Source organism: Chlorocebus sabaeus, chromosome 8 (genome assembly GCF_047675955.1).
Source record: "Chlorocebus sabaeus isolate Y175 chromosome 8, mChlSab1.0.hap1, whole genome shotgun sequence".
Taxonomy (NCBI): domain Eukaryota; kingdom Metazoa; phylum Chordata; class Mammalia; order Primates; family Cercopithecidae; genus Chlorocebus; species Chlorocebus sabaeus.
Genome location: NC_132911.1, coordinates 148,699,819 through 148,724,863, shown reverse-complemented (window position 1 = coordinate 148,724,863; position 25,045 = coordinate 148,699,819). Strand labels below are relative to the sequence as shown.

At 43.7% G+C, this 25,045-nt stretch overlaps 1 protein-coding gene and 2 pseudogenes across 8 annotated transcripts in view; 1 reads left to right on the top strand and 2 right to left on the bottom strand.

The window, feature by feature from the left end:
* Nucleotides 1–550: 550 nt before the first annotated feature.
* Nucleotides 551–2,435, bottom strand: LOC103237658 (putative uncharacterized protein ZNF252P-AS1; annotated as a pseudogene).
* A 59-nt stretch (nucleotides 2,436–2,494) lies between these two features.
* LOC103237660 (uncharacterized) overlaps nucleotides 2,495–25,045 on the top strand; it is a 43,895-nt gene continuing 21,344 nt past the window's right edge. Inside the window, exons 1-5 of one of the 8 annotated variants that reach the window (XM_073018542.1) lie at nucleotides 2,519–2,605; nucleotides 2,970–3,129; nucleotides 5,301–5,422; nucleotides 5,564–5,730; nucleotides 11,101–11,214. In XM_073018542.1, the coding sequence (XP_072874643.1) occupies nucleotides 5,607–5,730; nucleotides 11,101–11,214 (238 nt within the window). In that variant the 5' untranslated portion in view covers nucleotides 2,519–2,605; nucleotides 2,970–3,129; nucleotides 5,301–5,422; nucleotides 5,564–5,606. Of the gene's footprint in view, nucleotides 2,638–2,969; nucleotides 3,130–5,300; nucleotides 5,423–5,563; nucleotides 5,731–11,100; nucleotides 11,215–25,045 lie in introns of all 8 variants that reach the window. The other 7 variants (XM_073018545.1, XM_008002031.3, XM_073018547.1 and 4 more) reach the window with 7 other exon arrangements.
* On the bottom strand, nucleotides 10,066–10,808 carry LOC140712261 (transmembrane emp24 domain-containing protein 10 pseudogene; annotated as a pseudogene).

Sequence of the window (25,045 nt, the reverse complement as noted above, 5' to 3'; positions counted from 1 at the left end):
GCCCCGCCCAGCATTTCTAAGAAGGTGCAGCTGCAAGCTTATCCCAACCTTCCAAGCTTACCTCCGGCCTCCCGACTCCCGCATACTTCTGTAATTCCTGTTTTCCCTTACCCCAACTCTGTCCAGCTTCAAGGTTGACTGGTCAAGATCACTAAATGTAAGTTTTCTCAGAATTGTCACAGGTTGAATAATTTACTGTCTTTGTCTGAAACTTGTATCCTGCCTTGTTTTTCACGCTTCAAATGACAAATAAGCAAGCCTGCTTTCTCTGTCTGGGTCGGCAGCCATTTTGGGCATGAGTCCGCTGTCTGCCCTGGTGCCCGATTTAAAGTTGTCTTTGGTCTCCAAAGGTCTCTTTGTCTTCCATTGCTAAAGTGTGTGTGGTTTTTTTTTGTGTGGTTTTTTTTTTTTTTTTTTTTTTTTGAGACGGAGTCTCGCTGTCGCCCAGGCTGGAGTGCAGTGGCCGGATCTCGGCTCACTGCAAGCTCCGCCTCCCGGGTTTACGCCATTCTCCTGCCTCAGCCTCCCCAGTAGCTGGGACTACAGGCGCCCGCCACCTCGCCCGGCTAGTTTTTTGTGTTTTTTTTTTTTTTTTTTTAGTAGAGACGGGGTTTCACCGTGTTAGCCAGGATGGTCTCGATCTCCTGACCTCGTGATCCGCCCGTCTCGGCCTCCCAAAGTGCTGGGATTACAGGCTTGAGTCACCGCGTCCGGCCTCCTTGGCTAAAGCTTTACTGCAACAGTAAGTGCTCACTAAATACCCCTAGTAAGTTTGGGATCAAGGGAGTAGGAAAGCTGGAAGAAAAGAAATAGCAGTCAACAGGAGAAGTGAGGAACCGACCCTACTGTCCTTAAAAGGCCGGCTTGTGCCAATGGGCCAGAGTGGAACAGGCATCCCGTGGAGTATACCTGGAAGATTCCTGGGTCTTCTGCATGAGTTGCCCCTAAGGCCCACAGTGTTTCTAAAGGAGAAGGCAGGTACGTGGTAATTGGGGCGGCCATCCATGTTAGCTAACTGCCTTTATCCAAAGTTAAAACAAACCTCATATCTCTATGACAAGCAGGCAATTACAACTTGGAGCCAGCCACCTGCTAAATTCCTAGAGACAAGGAGGGGAAATATCTTCCTTGGCCTTTATATTTCAAAGAAATCACTCTAAGGTCCTTAAGAAAGACATTCCTGGTTTATAAAACTGGCAAGAGGCTTATGTAGCTTTTTTAAAAATTTGCATATATCTCAAGAGGGCAAAGAAAGATTTTTCTATTGGAAAGTTTTCTAAAAGAAATGGTCTTGGTGAAGGGAAAGGAGTGTCTCTTCCCCTGGGCACCATGAAAAATCCAACTTTTAAAAAATATTTAGGGCCAGGCGTGGTGGCTGACACCTGTAATCCCAGCACTTTGGAAGGCTGAGACTGGTGGATCGCTTGAGCTCAGGAGTTCAAGACCAGCCTGGGAAACATGGCAAAACACCACCTCTACAAAAAAATACAAAAATGAGCTGGGTGTGGTGGCGGGCGCCTGTGGTCCCAGTTACTCTGGAGGCTGAGGTGGGAGGATCGCTTGAGCCCAGGAGTCGGGCAGTAATTGCGCCACCGCACTCTGGCCTGGGAGACAGAGAGACACCTTGTCCCGCCCCCACCTCCAACCTTCCCCCAAAAAAATTATAAAAGATTTAGTGTGGTGGCACGTTGCCTGTAGTCCCAGTTACTCGGGAGGCTGAGGCAGGAGGATCGCTTGAGCCTGGGAGGTCGAAGTTGCAGCCTGGGCGACAGAGCAAAACCCCATCTCTAAAAAATAACATACATACCCTATGGCTCTTCCCACAACTGCTCATTCTCTGACATCTCAGTGCTCCCACTGTCCCGCTGAAGACAGGATGCTTTCCTTTCCATTCTCTAAGTCCTACCTCGGGGCCCGTGCTCCTCACCTGCCCAGGTCGCACCTGCCCTCTCTCCTCACTCCGCTTCACCCCCGCCCGCCGCCCGTTCCGCACGCGCGTCTCAGCACCAGGCGGTTCCAGCTCCACCGGAACAGGTCTGAAACCTCTCTGCACCTCGGCTTCCGCATTTAAGCGATGGCAGCAGCCTTCTCGAGGCGGCGGTGAGGTCAAAAGACTTACAGGTGGGAAGTGCAAGGTGCATAGTGGACGCGAGTTGGATTCTGAGCTTGATCACTACTTGGAGGTGGGGAAAAGGCGCCCGCGAGAGGGGGACAGTGCGCAGCCAGACGTCCTAGGTCAGCATGGGCCTGGTCCAGAGGCCGTAGAACAACCCCCGGCTGAGGAGCGTCCGCAGGAACGCCCTGTGTTGGGATCCCTTCCTTCCTTCGCAGCCGCACCCCGCCGGCGGCACCTCTGCGCCTGCGCCCTCTCACCCGCAGATTCCGCCACGGGCTTGTATGGACTTAACCAAGAAGGAACAGGACTGCCGGAGCATTGAGTACTATCAGCCGCCTAGAGCGGACCCACGAAACCTGGAATTCAATTGGTTGATGTGCTGAGGGGCAGGGCGGAAGTTCAGATTAGGCATTTCCGGTCCAGGGGGTTTGGCTCGCCGCGGCACGGGAGTCAGCGTTCGTGCTCCTTCCCTTTCCGTGGTCGAGCTGAGTGAGTCCCGAGCTAGGGCGCCTGGTGCGGAGGTGCCGGAGGGGCGCTGGGGCGGGCAGGGGCGGTGCCGGGGTTCTCAGGGGCCAAAGCACGCAGCTCGCGGCCTCAGTGACCCGTAGAGGACGCGCCGAGGGCGGCTGCGGGTTGTTGAGCGCCCGCTTTGTGTTGACCGAGGGGCGGGCAGGGCGAGGGTGGTGTGAGGCGGGAGCGGAGGCGGCAGGGCGTGCGGGTCCGCGGGCTGTCCTCCACGCTCCCGAGCAACATTGAAGCAGGGAAGCCAGATGGATAAAAAGGCCTCGCAGAGGAAGGGAGTTTGGGCAATGTAAGGGGATGAGCTGAATTGTGCTTTTTTTTTTCTTTTCAGAAGACAGAAAAGTGTATTTTATTTAGCAGGAATGGATTGAAAGGGTAGAGCTGTGGTGTGAAGGAGCGTCTGCTGTGGGGAAGGAAAGGAACAGGCAGGAGATGGTATCTCACACATGCGCTGGAACAGGCTGAACGCTCATTCGTTTAGTAGGCACTCGGTAAATGCTGACTTACTGATTAAGACAATTGAGACAGTATTGTTTGCGGTTTGCTAATACTGTGCTGAGCATTTTATACATATTCTCATTTAACTCAATATAGTCACTTAAGGAGTAGTGTTAATCTCATTTTATGGTCTGTGGGAAAACTCAAGTCACTTACCTGAGACCTCCGCATTAGTAAGTGGTGGATCCAAGGTTAGAACTCAGTCCTATTCGAGTCCAGAGCCCATGCGCCTAACGGCGGCATTACATGCCTCCCGCATGAGTTTAGGAGTGAAGGCAGAGTGCGTTGAGAGGCACCGCTTGTGATTCACAAAGGGCATAAGCAGCAGGGGCCAGTCAAAGGCAAGCCCTGTCTGACGACTGGAAGATTCCCTCTGACCAAGGTGTGCCTCAGCTGGAGACTGTGAAGACATCAGTGAGCTTGTGTTCATCGGCCAGTCAGAAAATCTGTCCAAGAGAGGCTTAAATGATGAGGCAGGGTTTGTTCCAAAGTTTGTTGTGAAGTGCTAGGGCTCTAGAATGTGTCTCTTGACTTTCCTTTGTGGTCACTCCATTCCCCTTACTTCCCTTCAGATGCCTCTTGGCAAACTTCCCTTAGCATCTCGGTGACGAGAACTGGGCCTTGCGGTCACCTAGAGCTGAGGGAAAAGGGCGCATTTTCTCCTGAACTAAACGAAGGAATTTGTTTATGTCCAGAGGGCTGTGGGGAGGTGACTTGCTGTGTATGCCGAGGCCAGTTGGGAAGGCTTTTGTGGGAGTGACACATGTCACTGCTAAAATAAAACCAGATTTGTGGTTTTAGATGTCATCTGTTTACTGACAGGTTTCAGTATATACCCAACCAGCCCAACCTCACTCTTGAATTTTCAGTTTGTATATCCAAATGCCCTAATTTTCCATTTGTAAATCTAATAGGTATCTTAAACATTACTGTATACAAGACAACTTTTACATTTAATCCTTCTGCAGTCTTACTCATTTGAGTATATGGAAATTTCATCATTTCAGTTGCTCAGGCCAAAACTCTTGGTGTCTCGACCTACATGAAATTCATCTGCAAATCCTATTGATTGTACCTTTGAAATGTATCCATAATCTGACTGCTTTTTGTCACTTCTGCCACCACCAGTCTAGTCCAAGACATTCATCTCTAGCTGGATTGTTGCTAGAACCTTCTGACTGGTTTTTTCCTTACCCCCACCACATAGTCTATTCAAAGCACCCTCAAAGCAGCAGCTGTAGAGACCACATCTGAGGTCATATCACTCTTCCCAGACATTCCAGGCACTTCCCATCCATTCAGAATAAAACACATAGCCCTAAGGCCTCCAAGGTACCCTCCCCAGAGGATACCCACCTATTTCACTCTCCCCTACTCTGTTCAGCCCCTCTGGCTTCCTTGCCTGTCCTTGAACACAGGTGTACTTGCATCTCAGAACCTTTGCACTTGTGCCCTCCTCCTGCCTGGGATGTACCTCCCTGATATCCACATGGTGCCTACCCTCGCTCCATCCAGATCTCCGATTTGTTGTCACTTTATCGGAGATGTCTTCCCTGGCCATCCTGTGTAAAATATCTCCACCAGCCGCTGCCCTCATGCTGTGGCATTCATTCTTTGTGTGTCACACATACGTGTCAACTTCTCCATTTGCTCATTCACTGCCTCAGCACAAGAGCCTGGTCCGCTATTCTCAGCTGTTTGCCCAGGACCTCATAGGTGGGCCTGGGAAATGCAGTCCATTCTCTCTCTTGGCCAAGTGCACCGCAAGGGTCCTGGCTTTCACATGGTGGCCTCAGGATGCTGTCATCCCAGGGGCCTCAGGAAGGCCTCTCTTGAGACATGGAGAAGTATAGTAGGAAAGTGGGGAGGGGATATGATCTCAGAGACCACTGGCTACTTTTAGTTCATCCACCTTTCCTGGGGTTCATAATTGGGCAGCTCATAATTGGGTCTCTGCTACTACAAAAGGTCTGGGCCCTCTTAGAGCACCTATGGGGAGCAGAAGGTTGGTCAGGCTCCATCACCCTCTTCTCCCTGTGGCTCTGCCCACACCTCAGGACAAGCTCAGAGACCTAGTGAAGGCTGTCATGCAGCTCCTTGGTGGGCTCCAGGTGAGTGGTCCTCATGGAGACTCTTCCATGTGACCTCAGCCTTTTCTTGGCAGGAGTCTGTCTATGAGGGGCTGGTCCCAGAGGGTGGACAGCTCCCTGTCTCCTCCGATGTCCTCTGTTCCTGAGTTCAAGACCCTGAAATGTATTTCTCACTGTTTTCCTGTCCCTGGACCAGGTACAGTAGAGGTCAGGGTTGGGGCACACCAAGATGAGCCAATATAGTGTCTGCCTTAAAGAGTTGACATTAGTGGGGAAGACAGGTACATGTTCCCAGAGGGATTTTACCAGTCCTGAGCCTAGTGTCTTCTCCCTCCAGGTCCTGACCTGAGGGCTGCATCAAGACCTTGTCATTCCACATCATGGTTTCCTTTGCGGATGTGGCTGTACCCCTCTCCCAGGAGGAGTGGGACTGTCTGATCCCTGCTCAGAGGGGCCTCTACAGGGATGTGATGCTGGAGACCTATGAGAACCTAGTCTCACTAGGTAAGTTCCCTCCCTGGGGCTCAGCTCCTGGGCTTCCTGCTCCTTAACCATGAGGCTCAAGCTTGGGGCTCAGAGGCTCCTCATATTCTGGGCCCAAAGACCAGACATTTTGACCCTGGTACCATGCAGGTCTAGTTTGCACAGAGATGGGAACAGGTGGTACTGGGACCCTCCTTGATTTTTTTTTATTAGGCAGTGTCTCACTCTGTTGCCCATCCTGGAATACAGTGGCAAGACCATAGCTCACTGTAACCTTGACATCTTTGGTTGAAGAGATCCTCCCACCTCAGCCTCCCAAGTGCCTGGGACTACAGACAAGGGCCACCATGCCTGTCTTATTTTTTTAAAGACAGAGCCTGTATGTTGCCCAGGTTGGTCTCAAACTCCTAGCCTCAAGGAATCCTCCCTCCTTGGCCTCCCAAAGTTCTAGAATTACAGGCATGAGCCAGCATGCCTGGCCAACCCTCCCTGATGTATAGAAGGAGAATATTATTCATTGCACAGTTAGTACATTCCTATCCCTGAATTAATCTTTCTGCATCTTGAAGATCAGTGGTAGGATACACAGTTTATAAATGAACCTGAAGCTAACAAATACTGTCACTTTTCATAAGTTTACACAGCCTATTGGTGGCAGATCTGGGATTTGGATCTGTTCAGTTTCAGGGCCCTGCTTTCCTTTCACTGGAATGTATTCTTCCCTTTAACCCTTTTTTTTTTTTGTTTTTGTTTTTGTTTTTGTTTCTGCTAGCCTTTATTTGAGAAAATTTACACAAAAATCTCCAATCCAACATTTACAAGTGAATCTGTATAAATCCCATATGCCTCTTTCCCAAACATACTGAAAAATGGCTTTATGACGGGTCCATGACAATGGTATAACAAGATTTACTTAAACTGCATCATTCTCATTTATGTTATACAGACCATTTTGGATAATATGCTCAAAAATGGAGAAAAGCACCTAACACCCTTGTTTTTAAAGCTTATTTCCTCTTGTATCAGTCTTTTGTCAAAGGCAAATACTTTTACTTTTTGGATAAAACCAAGGTATAATATCAATTAACTTTTAAACCAAAAGCACAAAATGTCCCAGTTGATAGTTCTGGCATGAGTACAGGGAAGGGACATGAAAGAATGTCAATTCCTACAAAACTTAAGTTTAGGGTCACACTTGAGAACAAAAGCATCAACAAAATAAAATACTCTCTTCTATCTTCTTGACATTTTGTGACATCAGAAGAACATAACAGAGTAGCTTTCATTGCTCCTAAAAAGGGGAAAGACACCAGTCAGAAATAGGAAAGAAAATCTTGTTAGGCTAATGGTACATGATAGAATTTCACATTAAAAAGTTTACAGATGGAGGCTGGGCATGGTGGCTCACACATGTCATCCCAGCACTTTGGGAGGCTGAGGCCAGCAGATCACTTGAGGTCAGGAATTCGAGATCGGCCCAGCCAACATGGTGAAACTTCGTCTCTACCAAAAATACAAAAACCAGCCAGGCGTGGTGGTGTGTGCCTGCACTGCCAGCCACTTGGGAGGCCGAGGCGGAAGAACCATCCGAACCCAGGAGGATAGCACCGTTGCACTTCAGCCTGGGCATCACAGCAAGACTGTCTCAAAAGAAAAAGTTTAAGGATGGATTTTTTTTTTTTTTTTTGAGACGGAGTCTTGCTCTGTTGCCCAGGCTGGAGTACAGTGGCTGGATCTCAGCTCACTGCAAGCTCCGCCTCCCAGGTTTATGCCATTCTCCTGCCTCAGCCTCCCGAGTAGCTGGGACTACAGGCGCCCGCCACCTCACCTGGCTAGTTTTTTGTATTTTTAGTAGAGACGGGGTTTCACCGTGTTAGCCAGGATGGTCTCGATCTCCTGACTTCGTGATCCTCCCGCCTCAGCCTCCCAAAGTGCTGGGATTACAGGCTTGAGCCACCGCGCCCACCCTTTAGGATGGATCTTAACCCACATATTATTTTCTCTACTTGGATGCATCCTCTGTAACTTAGTATATGTAATACTACAGATAGATTTTTTCAACATCTGCTGCCTATGGTAGGGACCTGCAGCCAGGTTCTCAAAAGCAGTACCTGCCAGTTCTTAACAGCAGATGGCAATGTAGTGCAAGTTAACAACGGAACTACTTTTATGCCACCCCAGAGGAAGATATAAGAAGTCAAAAGGGAAAAAAAAAATAGAACCGATTTGGGTTCATAGTAGCAGGAACATAAACAGAATAGCCTGAGATTTTAACAACATAACTCATTCCCTCTACCACCTTTGTACTTTATCCAGGTCAACACATCAGGATTCTCTAACAATTCTAGTATTCTGCTGCTTTACTGTAAGATACATGTAATTCTTGCCACTGTGATTAAACAAGCCCTGTAATAGTCAGCAGGGTTAAAAAGAGATTACAGAAAGGATAAACTCCTGCCTACTTTCTTGGGAGATGTGGGAAAGATTTCAAGTGACAACATTTTTCATAACTGTTTATAAACGTGGTCATTTATATTCACGTTTTCTCTTTACATTAGTTTTGACCCTTAGGCACCACAGTGATTATTGGCTTTGCTTTCATTTGTTTTGGATTTTTAAGTATTTACTCTATTAATGGCCCTCCTAGATGTCTACTTTATACATCATATCCTCTTAGTTCTCTAGATGGAACACTGAAGGACAGGAATTAAGTGACTGGCCATGCAAGAAGAGTTGGAAATTTTACTTATTTTTCCTTGGTAGAAGTTATGTTAAAAATTCAAGCAACCACATATCTAACAGAGGAGTTTTATCTGGGATGTATAAAAACTCTCAAAACTCAATAGTAAAAAGAACAAATGACCTAAATAGAAAATAAACAAAAGACATGAACAGAAATTTCAATGAAGAGGGTATATAGATGGCAAATTAGCATATGAAAAGATACTCAACATCATTAGCCACTCGAAAATGCAAATCAAAACCACATGTGGTATCATTACACATAGCTATGTGAATGGTTAAGATAAAAAAATAGTAGTAATACCAAACACTGGTGAGGATGTGAAGAAACTGGATCAGTCATACATTGCTGTATGAATTGTGTGAGTGGCTGTATGTAAAAGGTACAGCCACTCTGGAAAAAGAGTAGGGTAGTTTCTTACAAAAATGTACGTGTTTACCACACAACCCAGCAGTTGCCTTTTTGAGCATTTATCCCAGAAAATGAAAATATATATTCACATAAAAACCTGTACATGAATGTTCACAGCAGCTTTATTAGTAAGGGCAAAAAACTGAAAACAACTCTTATGTCCTTTAGTAGGTGAATAGTTAAGCGAACTGTGGTACATCCATACCATAGCATACTACTCAGCAATCAAAAGGAAATGCCCAGACTTCACCACGATGCAATATATGCATGTAAGAAATCTGCATTTATACCCCCTAAATATATAAAACATTTTTAAAAGAAAAAAAGGAAGAAACTATTGATACATGCAACAACTTGGATGAATTTCAAAGGAATTATGCTGAATGAAAAAAAGTGAACCTCATAAGATTACATTCTATATAATTCCATCCATACAACGTTCTTGAAATGACAAAATTACAGAGTTGGAGGACAGAACAGTGGCAGCCACAGGTTTTGGTGAGGGGATAAGAAAGAGATATGGCTGTGGCTGTAAAAGGGCAGTGGAAGGGATCCATGTGACAAAACTGTTCTGTCTGTCATGATGGTGGTCACATGAATCTACACATGTGATAATACTGCATAGAATTAAATACACATACACGAAAAATGTTCAAGCAGTTAAGCACGAATATTTTAATTGTCTAAAATGACATTTTCTTTAAGAGTTATCTACAGTTCAAAGCTCACTTTTACGAAGTGTCACATCCATCACCATTTTAAGAGACATAAAATCATGAAAAGATATCACCAGAAGCTACGTAAACGTTTCAGCTAAGGGTAAGGAGAAAGTTAAGAGTGTTTTCGCAAGGAAATTGAAAGAGGGCAATCCAAATGAAGTCAATATGATCACACAAAAATCTTGGTAAAAGAACTAGAATGGAAGCCCAAACCGCTGAGCAAGTGGGAGAAGAAAAGAAAACATGGTTCAAACAGATCACACAAGGGAACCCAGGACAAATGCTGACTTTGACATTATCTAGGTAACTCCTATCTTTCTGTCATAGGTGACTCTAATAATAGACCTATTGTTGCAAAAACCAGTCAAAATTCTACCAAATTAAAAAGAAGTCCCTCATTGACTTGTTGGGTGTAGGTGGTACCCCATGTCCTCCCACACCAAAAGAGATCAGTTCTGGCAAGAAAGCTCCAACCCACCTTGATGGTGCTGCTGATAGGATGCCTTAGGCCAGGCATGTCCCAGCGATGTTCTGCTGGCTGAGGTACAAGGTGGGAGGAGAATATGCCTCATTCATTACTTGATCAACTTCTTGGCCTTGAAGAAGCATTGCAGGTAGAAGACCTGCCAGGTGGCTAGTCCAATGAGGCAGAACATTGAAAAGATGCTGAAGTATAGGACCCAAGTGTTTGTTGACTCATTGGTATCACACATCTCCTCTTCTCTCTTCTTCATGTAGGCAAAATCATTAACAGTAGATTCTGAAAGGTCTTCTAGGTGTTGCAGCTTCACCTCTAATGGTTTGAGCTTCACAACTTTTGCAATCTCTTCATAATTTTTTGCCTCCACTCCATGCTTCATGTCTAGCATCACGAGTTGGTCAGGTATCTGCCCTGTTCCCTTGCTCTCAAAACACACTTCAAACGGTAAGTGGTAAAGGAAAATTTCCCCCTTGGTTGCCTCCTCTTTGGAGTAGAAAATATGGCCAGCAGAATCTGTAATCTTGAGGTGGCTGCGCAGGCCGCCAGTGCCCCCAAACTGGTCGGAGATCTCGTACGCGCCAGTCACTAACAGGTCCTTGTGGATCTCCTCATGGAGGCACTTGTGAGAATTAATGGGCAGATGGAAGGAGATGGCAAGGACCAAGCTGGGGCTGAGCAGGAACAAAAGCAGCAATGCCAACAGACACGGGCTATGCCAGGCTGGTGGGCCGGACAAACCAGACATGGTGTTGGAGACTCATTCCCCCTTTAACCCTTCTGCTGGGCATCAACACCTCCTACTATGAGTCCTCTACCATGATGTGTTCAGGCCACAGTGCTGTCCTATCTATGCCCCCTGTCCCCCTGAAAAGCTCGTTTTGACCTTTCTTCTGCTTAGGCAGAGGTCTGTGTCTGTCTTCACGGTTAGAGACCAGGTGGCAGGGAAGCACACAACCATCACACAGACTCAGACCACAGGTCCATCCCACCCTCTACCTGGGTGAATTTTTGGCTCTTGTTTCCTTTCTCTGGAACAGGACTTCAAGCTTCCAAACCTGATGTCATCTCCAGGCTGGAGCAGGGGGAAGAACCATGGACCCCACACATCCTGAGAACTCAGAGGAGTTGGAGCTGGAGGCACAAGAGAGAAGGTGAGTCTGCTCCCACTCTCTGCTTCTGTGGCAGGTGCTGCAGCTTCACTCACGAATCCCTTCTCTGCAAGCTCCAGACAAATCTCTTGTTACCCTCAGGCCTTTGCTTTCCTCCTCCTTTTTCTATCTTGTCCTCTTTTCTTGCTGTTATTTGCCCCTGTTATCTCTCCATAAGTAGGTTTGTGTTTTCTTTACCCTAGAAAATGCTCTTTCAGCCACAAAAAAGAGCTCAAGTGTCTTTCTCTGGCAGCTGGCTCCCAGTCCCTTCACTTCCATGTCATCCACTCCTTAGGCTGTTGGGGAAAAATGCTAATTAATTTTTCCTCTGCTCTGACACCACAGCAACAATCAACAAAGACTTCGTGACCAAATGTGTGGAGGGCTTTTCCCATGCTCCAAACAGCTCTAATTCAATTCTGTTTTGGTGCTCTCTTCTTGGAGATAGCCTGACATCCCACAGGCTGAGGGCTCAGTCTCTGAGACTGTCCCCTCAAGGCACTACTTGTAAGTTCAAGATTTCCAAACTTCAGACCAACAGGATTCAATTTGGAGTTCCCATGACCCTCACTCTGGGTTCTATTAATTTGCTGGAGCAGCTCACAGAACTCAGGGAAACACTTAGATTTGCCAGTTTAGGCCGGGCGCGGTGGCTCATGCCTGTAATCCCAGCAGTTTGGGAGGCCGAGGTGGGCAGATCACTTGAGGTCAGGAGTTCGAGACCAGTCTGACCAATATGGTGAAACCCCATCTCTACAAAAAATACAAAATTAGCCAGGCATGGTGATGTGCATCTGTAGTCCCAGTTACTTAGGAGGATGAGGCATGAGAATCACTTGAACCCAGGAGGAAGAGGTTGCAGTGAGCTGAGATCATGCACTGCACTCCAGCCTGGGTGGCAGAGTGAGACTCTGTCTCAGAAAAGAAAAAAAAAAAGATTTACCAATTTATTATAAAGGGTAAAGGTGAAGAAATGTGTAGACTGTGGTATGGGGGAAGGGGTGTGGAGTTTTCATGCCCTCCCTGGGTGCATCACCCTCTAGGATCCTATCTGCTTAGCTATCCAGCAGCTCTCTGAACCCTGTCCTCTTAGGTTTTTATAGAGACTTTATTATGTAGATATGATTGATTAAACCATTGGCCATTGGTGATCAACTTAACCTTTAGCTCCTTTCCCCTCTCTGAGTTTGGGGCTTTGGGGCTAAGAATCCCGACCCTGAAATCATGCCTTGGCCTTTCCAGTGATCAGCTTCATCCTAAAGCTGTCAGTCAACATAAGCCTACGAAAAGAAAGCACTTTGGAGATTACAAGGATTTTAGGAGTTGTATGCCAGGTCATGGGGGTGAAGACCAAATATATATTTCACACTGCCCACAGGGTTTGCTGACCAGCTCTGTTTTGGCTGCTTGGAGACGCCACTTAGAGAGACGTTGTCTTCCAAGTCTCTCATTCCTGCTGTTATTCACTCAGAGCATCCCAGGCTGATTCTGGGTGTTAGGGAAACAGAGGAGCTAGAAAGCGTTTCTTCCTGTGTAGTGGGGGGCCTGGGCATGTAAACAGTAAGCAGAACAGAGTCCTGGGGCTCCATGCTGCCACACAGCTAACGTTGGTCATTTGTGCTTGATGCAGGCCTGGCACTGTGCTGTCACAGTGAATTTATGGAATTTGCCAATATCTCTTTACAGTCTGTGCCCAGGAAACTGAGGCACAGAGAGATTAAATAGTGGCCCCAGATCACACAGCCGGCCAGGGACAGAACAGGGTTGGGTCCCTGGCAGATTTATCTCAGCGCCATACTCTTATTTATTTTCCTTAAGGAACCAGCTTTATTGAGGTGTAATTAACATACAATATGTAAACAAATATTTAAAGTATATGATTTTATATGTTTTGACATATGTATACACATGTGAAACCATTGCTACAATCTAGGGCAGATATATCCATCACCCCCAAAAGTTTTCTCCTCCTTCATCATCTTTCATTCCTTCCCACCTTTCTCACTCCTTCCCACTTATATCCTGAAGTAATTACTGATCTCTTTTCTGTCACTATAAATTATATTTTCAGAGTTTTATGTGAAAATGGAATCATTGAGCATGTATTCTTTTTGGTCTGGCTTTTATTCAACATAGTTATTTTGAGATGTGTTTATGTTGTATATCAATAATTCTTTTTATTTCTGAATAATATTGTATTGTTTGAATATACTACAATTTGTTCATACTCTGTTAACATTTGAGTTGTTTTCGTTTTTTGGTCAGTATACATAAAGCTGCTGTGAACATTGCCTTCCACTCATCTTGTACCTCCCTAAGTTATTGTGAGTTGTCAAGAATGGTTACTATTCTCTCCCTTGTCCCCCAGGTGCAGTCACTGGTCCAGCATTAAGGCCAGGACTCGTTGCTTTCCAGGGCTGCTGAATAGCTATCTTCCTGGCACTTTCCATTCTTACTCTCTTACGTTGGAGTCACCATCTATTGAATTCCATGTCTGTTTGTTTATTTATTCCTTGTTTTGCTGAAGTACATCCTCAAATAGGTTGAGCCCTTTTGTGTCTCAATATGGCTTTATTCTACCCTCATGTTTCTGAGTCCTTATGTATGAAATGTTTTATAAACTTCTTATAAGTCGAATTATTTTATCAGTCTGACAGTCATTTTTTTTAGAGTGTGCAGTAAAGGGTTAACTCAGAGGCCTGCACTGCCCAAATCCTGCATATTCCAAAGGTCTTTAGGACTAACCCCTTGACTAGCTTCTTGGAGGTAACCTCTAAGCTGTTGGAATATTCTGCCTGGTAAAAGTATTTGAGTATACCTGGGGCCTTGGGCTATGCTAGTTTATGCTAACTATGTGATTTAAAGCAAATGCTTATTTCTGTTTGCCTGGGTCCCTGGACTACAGTGTATCAGATTAACCCCTGAGGGGAGCTGTCAAGGTACCTGAGTGCCCCAAGTCGGTGTACTAACCATTAATAAAAATCCTGAACGCTAAAGCTCAGGTGAGCTTCCCTGGTCATCAACACTTTGCGTATGTTGTCACACATGGTGGCCGGAAGAATTAAGGTCTGTCCAGGTGACCCTACTGGAAGAGGATACCTGGAAGTTCACACTTGGTCTCTGCTGGACGATGTGTGGCATTTTGCTTTGCTGATTTTTAATTGTATCGTTTTGTACTAATAAACTGTGTAATTGTGAGCATAACAGCTTTTCTGAGTTCTGTGAGTCAGAAAATTAGTAAATTATCGAACATGAAGGTGGATTTGGGTACTCCTTGCAGAGTGCTTTGTCCATGTAAATGTAACACAATTATTGATAAAGTCGAGAGTAAGTCTGCCATCTTGCTATTTGTTTTCTATTTGTCTCATCTATTTCTTTTTTCCTATACTATATATATATATATATATATATATTTTTTTTTTTTTTTTTTTTTTTTTTTTTTTTGAGATGCAGTCTCACTCTGTCACCCAGGCTGGAGTGCAGTGGTGCAGTCCCAGCTCACTGTAACCTCCACCTCCCAGGTTCAAGTGATTCTCCTGCCTCAACCTCCCGAGTAACTGGGACTACAGGTGCCCACCACCATGCCTGGCTAATTTTTTTATTTTTAGTAGGGATGGGGTTTCACCATGTTGGCCAGGATGGTCTGTATCTCTTGACTTCATGACCCACCCACCTCGGCCTCTCAAAGTGCTAGGATTACAGGCGTGAAGCACTGCGCCTGGCCTCTTATATTCTTTTGAATAAATCAAACTTTATATGTAATTTTATGTTTCTTCTCCTTTAGCTTTTTAGTTGTACATTCTTTCTTAAGTGATGACTCTAATGATTAAATATGTCTCTTTGACTTACTATGGTCTACCTTAATATTTTTACCACTTCTTGGAAAATGCAAGATCCTTACAATTCCTTTCGTCCCTCTCCTTCCTTTCATTATTATTCTCACTTATTTTGTACTACCTACTTTGAAACCTCACCAGAGAGTTTATTCCTTTGTTATTTCTTGACAGTAAATATTCATTTAGAGTTACCCTTTCTAGTGTTTTTCATTCCTTTCTGCAATTCTGTACTTCTGTTCAAGATCATTATTTTCAGTTTGAAATTTTTCCTTTAGTATTTCTTGTACTTAAGTTGGCATTATTCTGTGAGCTTTTGTCTGAAAATGTCTTTGTTTTCCTTTCTTGATTTTTTCCTTTATTCAATGGATATGATGTATTAATTGATTTTTGGATGGTAAACAAACCTTGCATTTCTGGGATAAGTCCCACTCAGTAATGGTGTATAATTTTATATATATATATATATATATATATATATATATATATATATATAGTGGAATTTGATTTGCTAGCATTTTGTTGGAGAATTTTGTGTCTGTATTTATTAGAGATACTGATCTGTTGTTTTTATTGTCTGTTTTTGGTATCAGGGTAATACTGTTTTCATTGAATGAATCGGGAAGTGTTCTCTTTTGTTTTTTTGGAAGAGTTTGTGAAGAATTAGTATTAAGCCTTTTTTTCTATTCTGTAGTTCATTAATTTCTGTTATATCCCTTATTTTCTACCTTCTGCTTGATTTGGGTGTAGTTCTTTTGTTTGTTTGTTTGTTTGTTTTCCCCAGTGTTTTAAGGTTGATTTGGGTTTAGTTTGTTTGTTTTCCCCAGTGTTTTAAGGTAGAAGATTAGGTTGCTGATTTGCTCCCTTTAAAAAAAAAAAAAATGTAGGCATTGAGGGATGGCCAAGACAGCCAAATACAAACAGCTCCGGTCTGCAGCTCCCATTGAGACCAACACAGAAGAAGGGTGATTCCTGCATTTCCAACTGAGGTACCCAGTTCATCTCATTGGGACCAGTTAGGTAGTGGAGAGGGAGTGGAAGCAGGGTGGAACATCGCTTCACCCAGGAAGTGCAAGGAGCCAGGGGACCTCCCTCCTCTCCCAGCTAAGGGAAGCCATGAGGGACTGTGCTACATGGCCTGAGTACTACACTTTTCCCATGGTTTTTACAATCTGCAGATCAGGAGATTCCCTCATGAGCCTACACCACCAGGGTCCTGGGTCTTAAGCACAAAACTGAGCAGCTGTTTAGGCAGGCACCGAGCTAGCCGTAGGGGTTATCTTCATACGCCAGTGGCACTTGGAATCCCAGTGAGACAGAACTGTTCACTCCCCTGGAAAGGCGGCTGAAACCAGGAAGCCAAGTGGTCCCTCTCAATGAGTCCCACTCCCATGGAGCCCAGCAAGCTAAGAACCACTGGCTTGAAATTCTCACTGCCAGCACAGCAGTCTGGTGTTGACCTGGGACATTCAAGCTTGGAGGGGAAAGGAACATCTTCTGACATTACTGAGGCTTTAGTAGGCGGTTTTCCCCGATAGTGCTAAGGAGACCAGGAGGTTTGGACTGGGTGGAACACCACAGTGCGGTAAAGCAGCTGTGGCCAAACTGCTTCTCTAGATTTCTCCTCACTGGGCAGGGCATCTCTGAAGGAAATGCAGCAGCCCCAGTCAGGAGCTTATAGATAAAACTTTCATCTCCCTGGGACAGAGCACCTGGAGGGAGGGGCAGCTGTGGGCACAGCTTCAGCAGACTTGATCTTTCCTGCCTGGCTGTGAAGAGAGCAGCTGATCCTGACAAGGGGGATTCTCCCAGCACAGCACACCAGCTCTGCTAAGGGACAGACTGCCTCCCCAGGTGGGTCCCTGAATACCATACCTCCTGACTGGGAGACACCTCTTAACAGGTCAACAGACACCTCATACAGGAGAGCTCCAGATGGCATCAGGTTAGTGCCCCCTCAGGGATGAAGCTTCTAGAGGAAGGAGCAGGCAGCAATCTTTGCTGTTCTGCAGCCTCCACTGGTGATAACCAAGTCAACAGGGTCTGGAGTGGACCTCCATCAAACTGCAGCAGACCTGCAGAAGAGGGGTCTGACTGTTAAAAGAAAAACTGACAAACAGAAAGCAACAATAACCACATCAACAAAAAAGACACACACACACACACACAAACCCCCATCCAAAGGTCATCAGCCTCAAAGATCAAAGGTAGATAAATCCATGAAGACGAGGAAAAAACAGTACAAAAACACTGAAAATTCCAAAAAGCCTCTTCTCTTCCAAATGATCACAACTCCTCTCCAGCAAGGACACCAAACTGGATGGAGAATGAGATTGATAAATTGACAAAAGTAGGCTTCAGAAAGTGGGTAATAACAAACTCTCTGAGCTAAAAAAAAAAAAAAAAAGAAAAAAGAAAAGAAAAGAAAAATGTTCTAACCCAATGCAAGGAAGCTAAGAAACTTGATAAAAGGTTACAGGAACTGCTAACTAGAATAACCAGTTTAGAGAGGAACATAAATGACCTGATGGAACTGAAAAAACACGGCACAAGAAATTCATGAAGCATACACAAGTATCAATAGCTGAATTGATCAAGTAGAAGAAAGGATATCAGAGAATGAAGATCACCTTGCTAAAATAAGGCATGAAGACAAGATTAGAGAGAAAAGAATGAAAAGGAACGAACAAAGCCTCCAAGAAATACGGGTCTATGTGAAAAGACCAAACCTATGATTGATTGGTGTATCTGAAAGCAATGGGTAGAATGGAACCAAGTTGGAAAACACACTTCAGGATATTATCCAGGAGAACTTCCCCAACCTAGCAAGATATGCCAACATTCAAATTCAGGAAATACATGGAACACCACTAAGATACTCCACAAGAAGATCAAACCCAAGATGTATAATCATCAGAATCTCCAAGAGTGAAATGAAGGAAGAAAATGCTGAGGGCAACCAGAGAGAAAGGTCAGGTCACCTACGAAGGTAAGCCCATTAGACTAACAATGGATATCTCTGCAGAAACCCTATAATCTAGAAGAGAATGGGGGCCAATTTTCAACATTCTTAAAGAAAAGAATTTGGCCAGGTGCTGTGGCTCATGCCTGTAATCCCAGCACTTGGGAGGCTGAGACGAGCAGATTACCTGAGGTCAGGAGTTCGAGACCAATCTGACCAACATGGAAGAAACCCTGTCTCTACTAAAAAATACAAAAATTAGCTGGGCATGGTGGTGCATACCTGGGAAGTAGAGGTTGCAGTGAGCTGAGATTGCACCATTACACTCCAGGCTGGGCAGTAAGAGCAAAACTCCATCTCAAAAAAAAAAAAAAAAAAGAATATTCAACCCAAAATTTCATATCCAGCCAAACTAAGTTTCATAAGCAAAAGAGAAATAAAAGCCTTTCCAGGCAAGCAAATGCTGAGGGACTTTGTCACCAGCAGGCCTGCCTGACAAGAGCTCCTGAAGGAAACGCTAAATATGGAAAGGAAATACTCATTCCAGCCACTGCAAAAGCACACCAAAATATAGAGACCAATGACACTATGAAGAAACTGCATCAACTAACGTGCAAAATAACCAGCTAGCATCATGATGCCAGGATCAAATTTACACATAAAAATATTAATCTTAAATGTAAATGGGCTAAATGCCCCAATTAAAAGATGCAGACTGCCCAATTGGATAAAGAGTCAAGACCAATCCGTGTGCTGTATTCAGGAGATCGATCTCACATGCAAAGACACACACAGGCTCAAAATAAAGAAATGGAGGAATATTTACCAAGCAAATGGAAAGCAAAGACAAAAAAACAGGGGTTGCAGTCCTAGTCTGATAAAACAGACTTTAAACCAACAAAGATCAAAAAAGACAAAGAAGGGCATTACATAATAGTAAAAGGATCAATGCAACAAGAGGAGCTAACTATCCTAAATATATGTGCACCCAATATAGGAGCACCCAGATTCATAAAGCAAATTCTTAGAGACCTACAAAGAGATTTAGACTTTCACACAATAATAGTATGAGACTTTAACACCCCACAGTCAATATTAGATTAACAAGACAAAAAATTAGCATGCTTTATTTTTTTTAATTTATTCTTTTTTTTTTTTTTTTTTTTTTTTTGAGATGGAGTCTCACTCTGTTGCCCTGGCTGGAGTGCAGTGGTGCAATCTCAGCTCACCACAAGCTCTGCCTCCTGAGTCCACACCATTCTCCTGCCTCAGCCTCCCGAGAAGCTGGGACTACAGGCACGTGCCACCATGCCCAGCTAATTTATTTGCATTTTTAGTAGAGACAGAATTTCACTGTGTTAGCCAGGATAGTCTCAATCTCCTGACCTCATGATCTGCCCACCTTGGCCTCCCAAAGTGCTGAGATTACAGGTGTGATCCACCACACCCAGCCAGCATCCTTTAAAATTAAAGGATATTCAGGACTTGAATTCTTCTCATTCTTATCAGTGCCACATGGCACTTATTCTAAAATCAACCACATAATTGGAAGTAAAACACTCCTCTGCAAATGCAAAAGAATAGAAATCATAACAGCCTCCCAGACCACAGTGCAATCAAGTTAGAACTCAGGATTAAGAAACTCAAAACCATGCAACTACATGGAAATTGAACAACCTACTCCTGAATGACTCCTGAGTAAATAACGAAATTAAGAATGAAATAAGTTCTTTGAAACCAATGAGACCAAACAGACAATGTACCAGACTTTCTGGGACACAGCTAAAGCAGCGTTAAGAGGGAAATTTGTAGCACTAAATGCCCACATCAGAAAGCTGGAAAGGTCTGAAATTGGCACCCTAACATCACAATTAAAACAACTAGAGAAGCAAGGGCAAACAAATTCAAAAGCTAGCAGAAGACAAGAAATAACTAAGATCAGAGCAAAACTGAAGGAGATACAGACAGGAAAAACCCTTCAATAATCAATGAATGCAGGAGATTTTTTTTTGAAAAAATTAACAAAATAGGTAGACCACTAGCTAGACTAATGAAGAAAAGAGAGAAGAATCAAACAGATACAATAAAAAATAATAAAGGAGATATTATCACTGATCCCACAGAAATACAAACTATGATCAGAGAATACTATAAACACGTCTACACAAATTAGAAAATCTAGAAGAAATGGATAAATTCCTGGACATATGCACCCTCCCAAGACTAAACCAGGAAGGTGTCAAATCCCTGAACAGACCAATAACAAGTTCTGAAATTGAGGCAGTAATTCATAGCCTAACAACCCCAAAAAAGCCCAGAACCAGATAGATTCACAGCCAAATTCTACCAGAGGTATAGAGAGGAACTGGTACCATTCCTTCTGAACCTATTCCAAAGAATAGAAAAAGAGGGAATCCTTCCTAACCCTTTTTATGAGGCCAGCATCATCCTGATACCAAAACCTGACAGAGACACAACAAAAAAGAAAATTTCAGGTCAATATCCCTGATGAACATTGATGCAAAAATGCTCAAGATCAAGTCAACATCATCCTTGGGATGCAGGGCTGGTTCATCATAGGCAAATCAATAAATGTAATCCATCACATAAACAGAACCAATGACAAAAACCGCATGATTATCTCAATAGATGCAGAAAAGGCCTTCAATAAAATTCAACATCCCTTCATGTTAAACCTCTCAATCAACTAGATATTGATGGAACATATCTCAAAATAATAAAAGCTATTTATGACAAATCCATAGCCAATATCATACTGAATAGGCAGAAGCTGGAAACATTCCCTTTGAAAACCGGCACAAGACAAGAATACCCTCTCTCACCACTCCTATTCAACATAGTATTGGAAGTTCTGGCCAGGGCAATCAGGCAAGAGAAAGAAATAAAGAGTATTCAAATAGGAAGAGAGGCAGTCAAATTGTGTCTATTTGACTGTATATTTGGAAAACCCCATTGTCGGCCAGGCACGGTGGCTCACACCTGTAATCCCAGCACTTTGGGAGGCCAAGGCAGGTGGATCACGAGGTCAGGAGATTGAGACCATCCTGGCTAACATGGTGAAACCCCATCTCTACTAAAAATCCAAAAAAATTAGCCAGGCATGAGCCAAGATTGTGCCACTGCACTCCGGCCTGGGCAACGGAGCAAGACTGCATCTCAAAAAAGAAATAAATAAATGAGGAAACAACAGATGCTGGCGAGGCTGTGGAGAAATAGGAATGCTTTTACACTGTTGGTGGGAGTGGGAATGAGTTCAACCATTGTGGAAGACAGTGTGGTGATTTCTCAAGGATCTAGAACCGGAAATACCAGTTGACCCAGCAATCCCATTACTGGGTATATACCCAAAGGATTGTAAATCATTCTGCTATAAAGATACATGCACACATACATTTCTTGTAGCACTATTTACAATAGCAAAGACTTGGAACCAACCAAAATGCCCATCACAGATAGACTGAATAAAGAAAATGTGGCATATATACACCATGGAATACTATGCAGCCATAAAGAAGAATAAGTTCATGTCCTTTGCAGGGACATAGATAAAACTGGAAGCCATAATTCTCAGCGAACTAACACAGGAACAGAAAACCAAAAACGATATGTTCTCACTCGTAAGTGGGAGTTGAACAGTGAGAACACATGGACACAGGGAGGGGAACATCACACACCAGGGCCTGTCACGGGGTGGGGGGCAAGGGGAGGGAAAGCATTAGAACAAATACCTAATGCATGTGGGCTAAAAACCTAGATGACAGGTTGATAGGTGCAGCAGAGCACCATGGCACATGTATACCTATGTAACAAACCTGCAGGTTCTGCACATGTATCCCAGAACTTAAAGTAAAATTTCTGAAAAAGAAAAAAAAATTTTTTTAACTTTAAAAAATGTAGGCATTGACAGCTACAAATTTCCCTTTCAGCACTGATTTAGCTGCATCCCACAGGTTTTGATATGTTGTGTCTTCCTTTTCATTCATCTCAAAGTATTTTCTAATTTTGCTTTGTACTTCTTGTTTGACCCATTGGTTATTTAGTACTGTGTTACTTAATTTTTACATATTTGTGAATTTAGCAAATTGTTTTCTGTTATTAGTTTCAGTTTCATTCCATTATGTTTATAAAACATAATGACAAGGAAACTTGTATAATTTCAGTCTTTTTAAACTTATCAAGGCTTGTTTTATGGCCTCACCTATGATCTGTCCTGGAAAATATTCCATGTGTACTTGAGAAAAATGTGTATTCTGCTGTTGTTGTGTGGAGTATTCTCTAACAGCTTATATGTTTGTTAAGTCTAGTTTGTATATAGTGTTCTAAATCTTCTACTCTTGTCCCTCAGTATCCATGGGGGATTGGTTCCAGGAACCCCTTCAAATACCAAACTCCACAGATGCTCAAGTCCCTTATATAAAATGGTGTAATATTTTCATATAACCTATGTACATCCCCCTCCTATATACTTTAATACAATGTAAATGCTATGTAAATAGTTGTTAAACTGTACTGTCTAGGGAATAATGACAAATCTGTGTATGTTCAGTACAAATGCAACCATGCTTTTTGTTTAATTTCCAAATTTTTTTTCTATTTGTGGTCACTTGAATCCATTGATGCAGAATCCCTAGTGTATTAGTCTATTTTCACACTGCTGTGAAGAACTACCTGAGACTGAGTAATTTATATAAGGAAAGAGGTTTAATTGACTCACAGTTCTACATAGCTGGGAAGGCCTCAGGAAACTTACAGTCATGGCAGAAAGTAAAGGGGAAGTAAGGCACGTCTTACATAGCAGCAGCAGTGGGCGGGGAGGGTCGACTGCCAAGCACTTTTAAACCATCAGGTCTTGTGAGAACTCACTATCATGAGAACAGCCTGGGGGAAACCACCCCCATGATCCAGTCACCTCCCACCAGGACTCTCCCACAACATGTTGGGATTACAATTTGAGAAGAGATTTGGATGGGGACACAGAGCCAGACTGTATCACCTAGATACAGAGGGGCCAGCTGTATTTCCTTGTTGGTCTTCTGGTTAGATGTTCTATCCAAATTGAAAGTGGGGTTTGAAGTCTCTGACAACTGTTGTTGAACTATGTATTTCCCCCCAACGCGGAGACCAGCTCAGTCGGAGAGACCCTAACCCTGGGGCGCTAGAGAAATTAAAGACACACACAGAAATGTAGCGGTGTGAAGTGGGGAATCAGGGATCTCATAGCCTTCAGAGCTGAGAGCCCCAAACAGAGATTTACTCACATATTTATTAACAGCAAACCAGTCATTAGCATTGTTTCTATAGATATTAAATTAACAAAAATTTTCCCTTATGGGAAATGAAGGGTTGGGCCGAATTAAATGAATAGGTTGGGCTAGTTAACTGCAGCAGGAACACGCTCTTAAGACACAGTTCACTCATGCTAATTGTGGCTTAAGAATGCCTTTAAGTGGTTTTCCACCCTGGGCGGGCCAGGTATTCCTTGCCCTTATTCCCGTAAACCCACAACCTTCCAGCTTGGGCGTTAGGGCCATTATGGACATATCACAGTGCTGCAGAAATTTTGTTTATGGCAAGGTTTTGGGAGGCTTGCTCCCAATGTGTCTCCCTTCTTTGATTTGCAAAGAGATAAAGGCAAGGGCAGCTTTGTCACGATGAGCTACTTCTCACAGGAGTTGGGATCCGCATCTGCAGACTGTACAAAGACAACACAGATTAAAAGCACAATATCATTGAAATCACAGAGCTTCCAAGTGTTTTTATCCATTTAAATGGGTTACTAGCTGCTAATCTGCAGCTCCTTTAAGCACTCTGTTTCTAGCATTAAGGTCAGGTGTGCCTGGGATGCTTTAAATATTTGTTCTTTTAATTTTGCTATATCCAAAACCAAGTTTGTAGAATGTCCTTCTAGATGCTTTTTTATTCTTCCCTAAATTTTGATCTTATTAAGAGCATTTAATAGTTTCCACAAATCCTTATGTTTACCTCCTAGAGCGGGCCATATCATTTGAGGTTGAGGTGCCACTATATCGCCGTGGTTCCAGATAATAGGAACTTTTGCCGTGCTTCTTATAATTTCTACCATCTGACTGTTTTGTTCAGATCAGCTGAACATAGTGTGACCGTGCCACGCAGACTCAGGTGCATTTCAAGCTAAACATCCTCTTAGGGGACCAATTAATAATGATTCCATAGGAATCGTTGTGTAGCACCTCTCTGCCTGTTCTGCAAAGCAATCTTCCTAAACAAGTACGTTCAAATAGGTTTTTGAAGGTAGTATGCCTCAATTATAGGAGCAGATTTATTATGGTAAATACTGAGATCAGAAAGCATGTGTAACTGTGTCAGAGTGATTGCATCTAGGCATTATTACCAGCCCTTATGGAAGGAATACTCATGGCTGTGGTGATAACCACTATCATAGCTACAATTAAATTACTCTTTGTGACTAGTTGCCCCACTTTCTTTAGGTTTTCTTCTGCCATCTGTGACAGCTTCTTGATCTGTCCCCAGGTGGGTGGCTGTGTTCAACGGTTGTTGTTTGTGACAGTTGGGGTCCTCCTCAGCGCCAGCCTCGACATGGCTGCAACTGAGGGGTCCTCGGGCTCCTCAGGATCCTCCCAGAGTCTCTTCCTCGACTTCTGGCTCGTAAGGTTTCCAGTGTCTTGATGGTATCCAAATCGACTGTTGATTTTGGCCTGGAGAAATACAAGCATAACCTCTACCCCAAGTTATTATTTTGCCTATTTCTTAACTTTTTGTTACTGGATCTTTTCACCAAATGATGCTAGATTCAGTTGTGTATGGGCTGTCCTGTAATCCATATTTCTTTTCCTTTTTTGTTTTTGTCATCAGTTGTTGTTCTGTATGAAATCATAACTGAGCATTTTCAATTAACTGTGTGGAGTGAACCACGTATGAGGAATCAGAAATCACATTAATAGGCATATCAAAAGCAGTCAATACCTCAGTTACAGCTACAAGCTCTGCTTTTTGAGCTGAAGTATAGGACGTCTGGAAA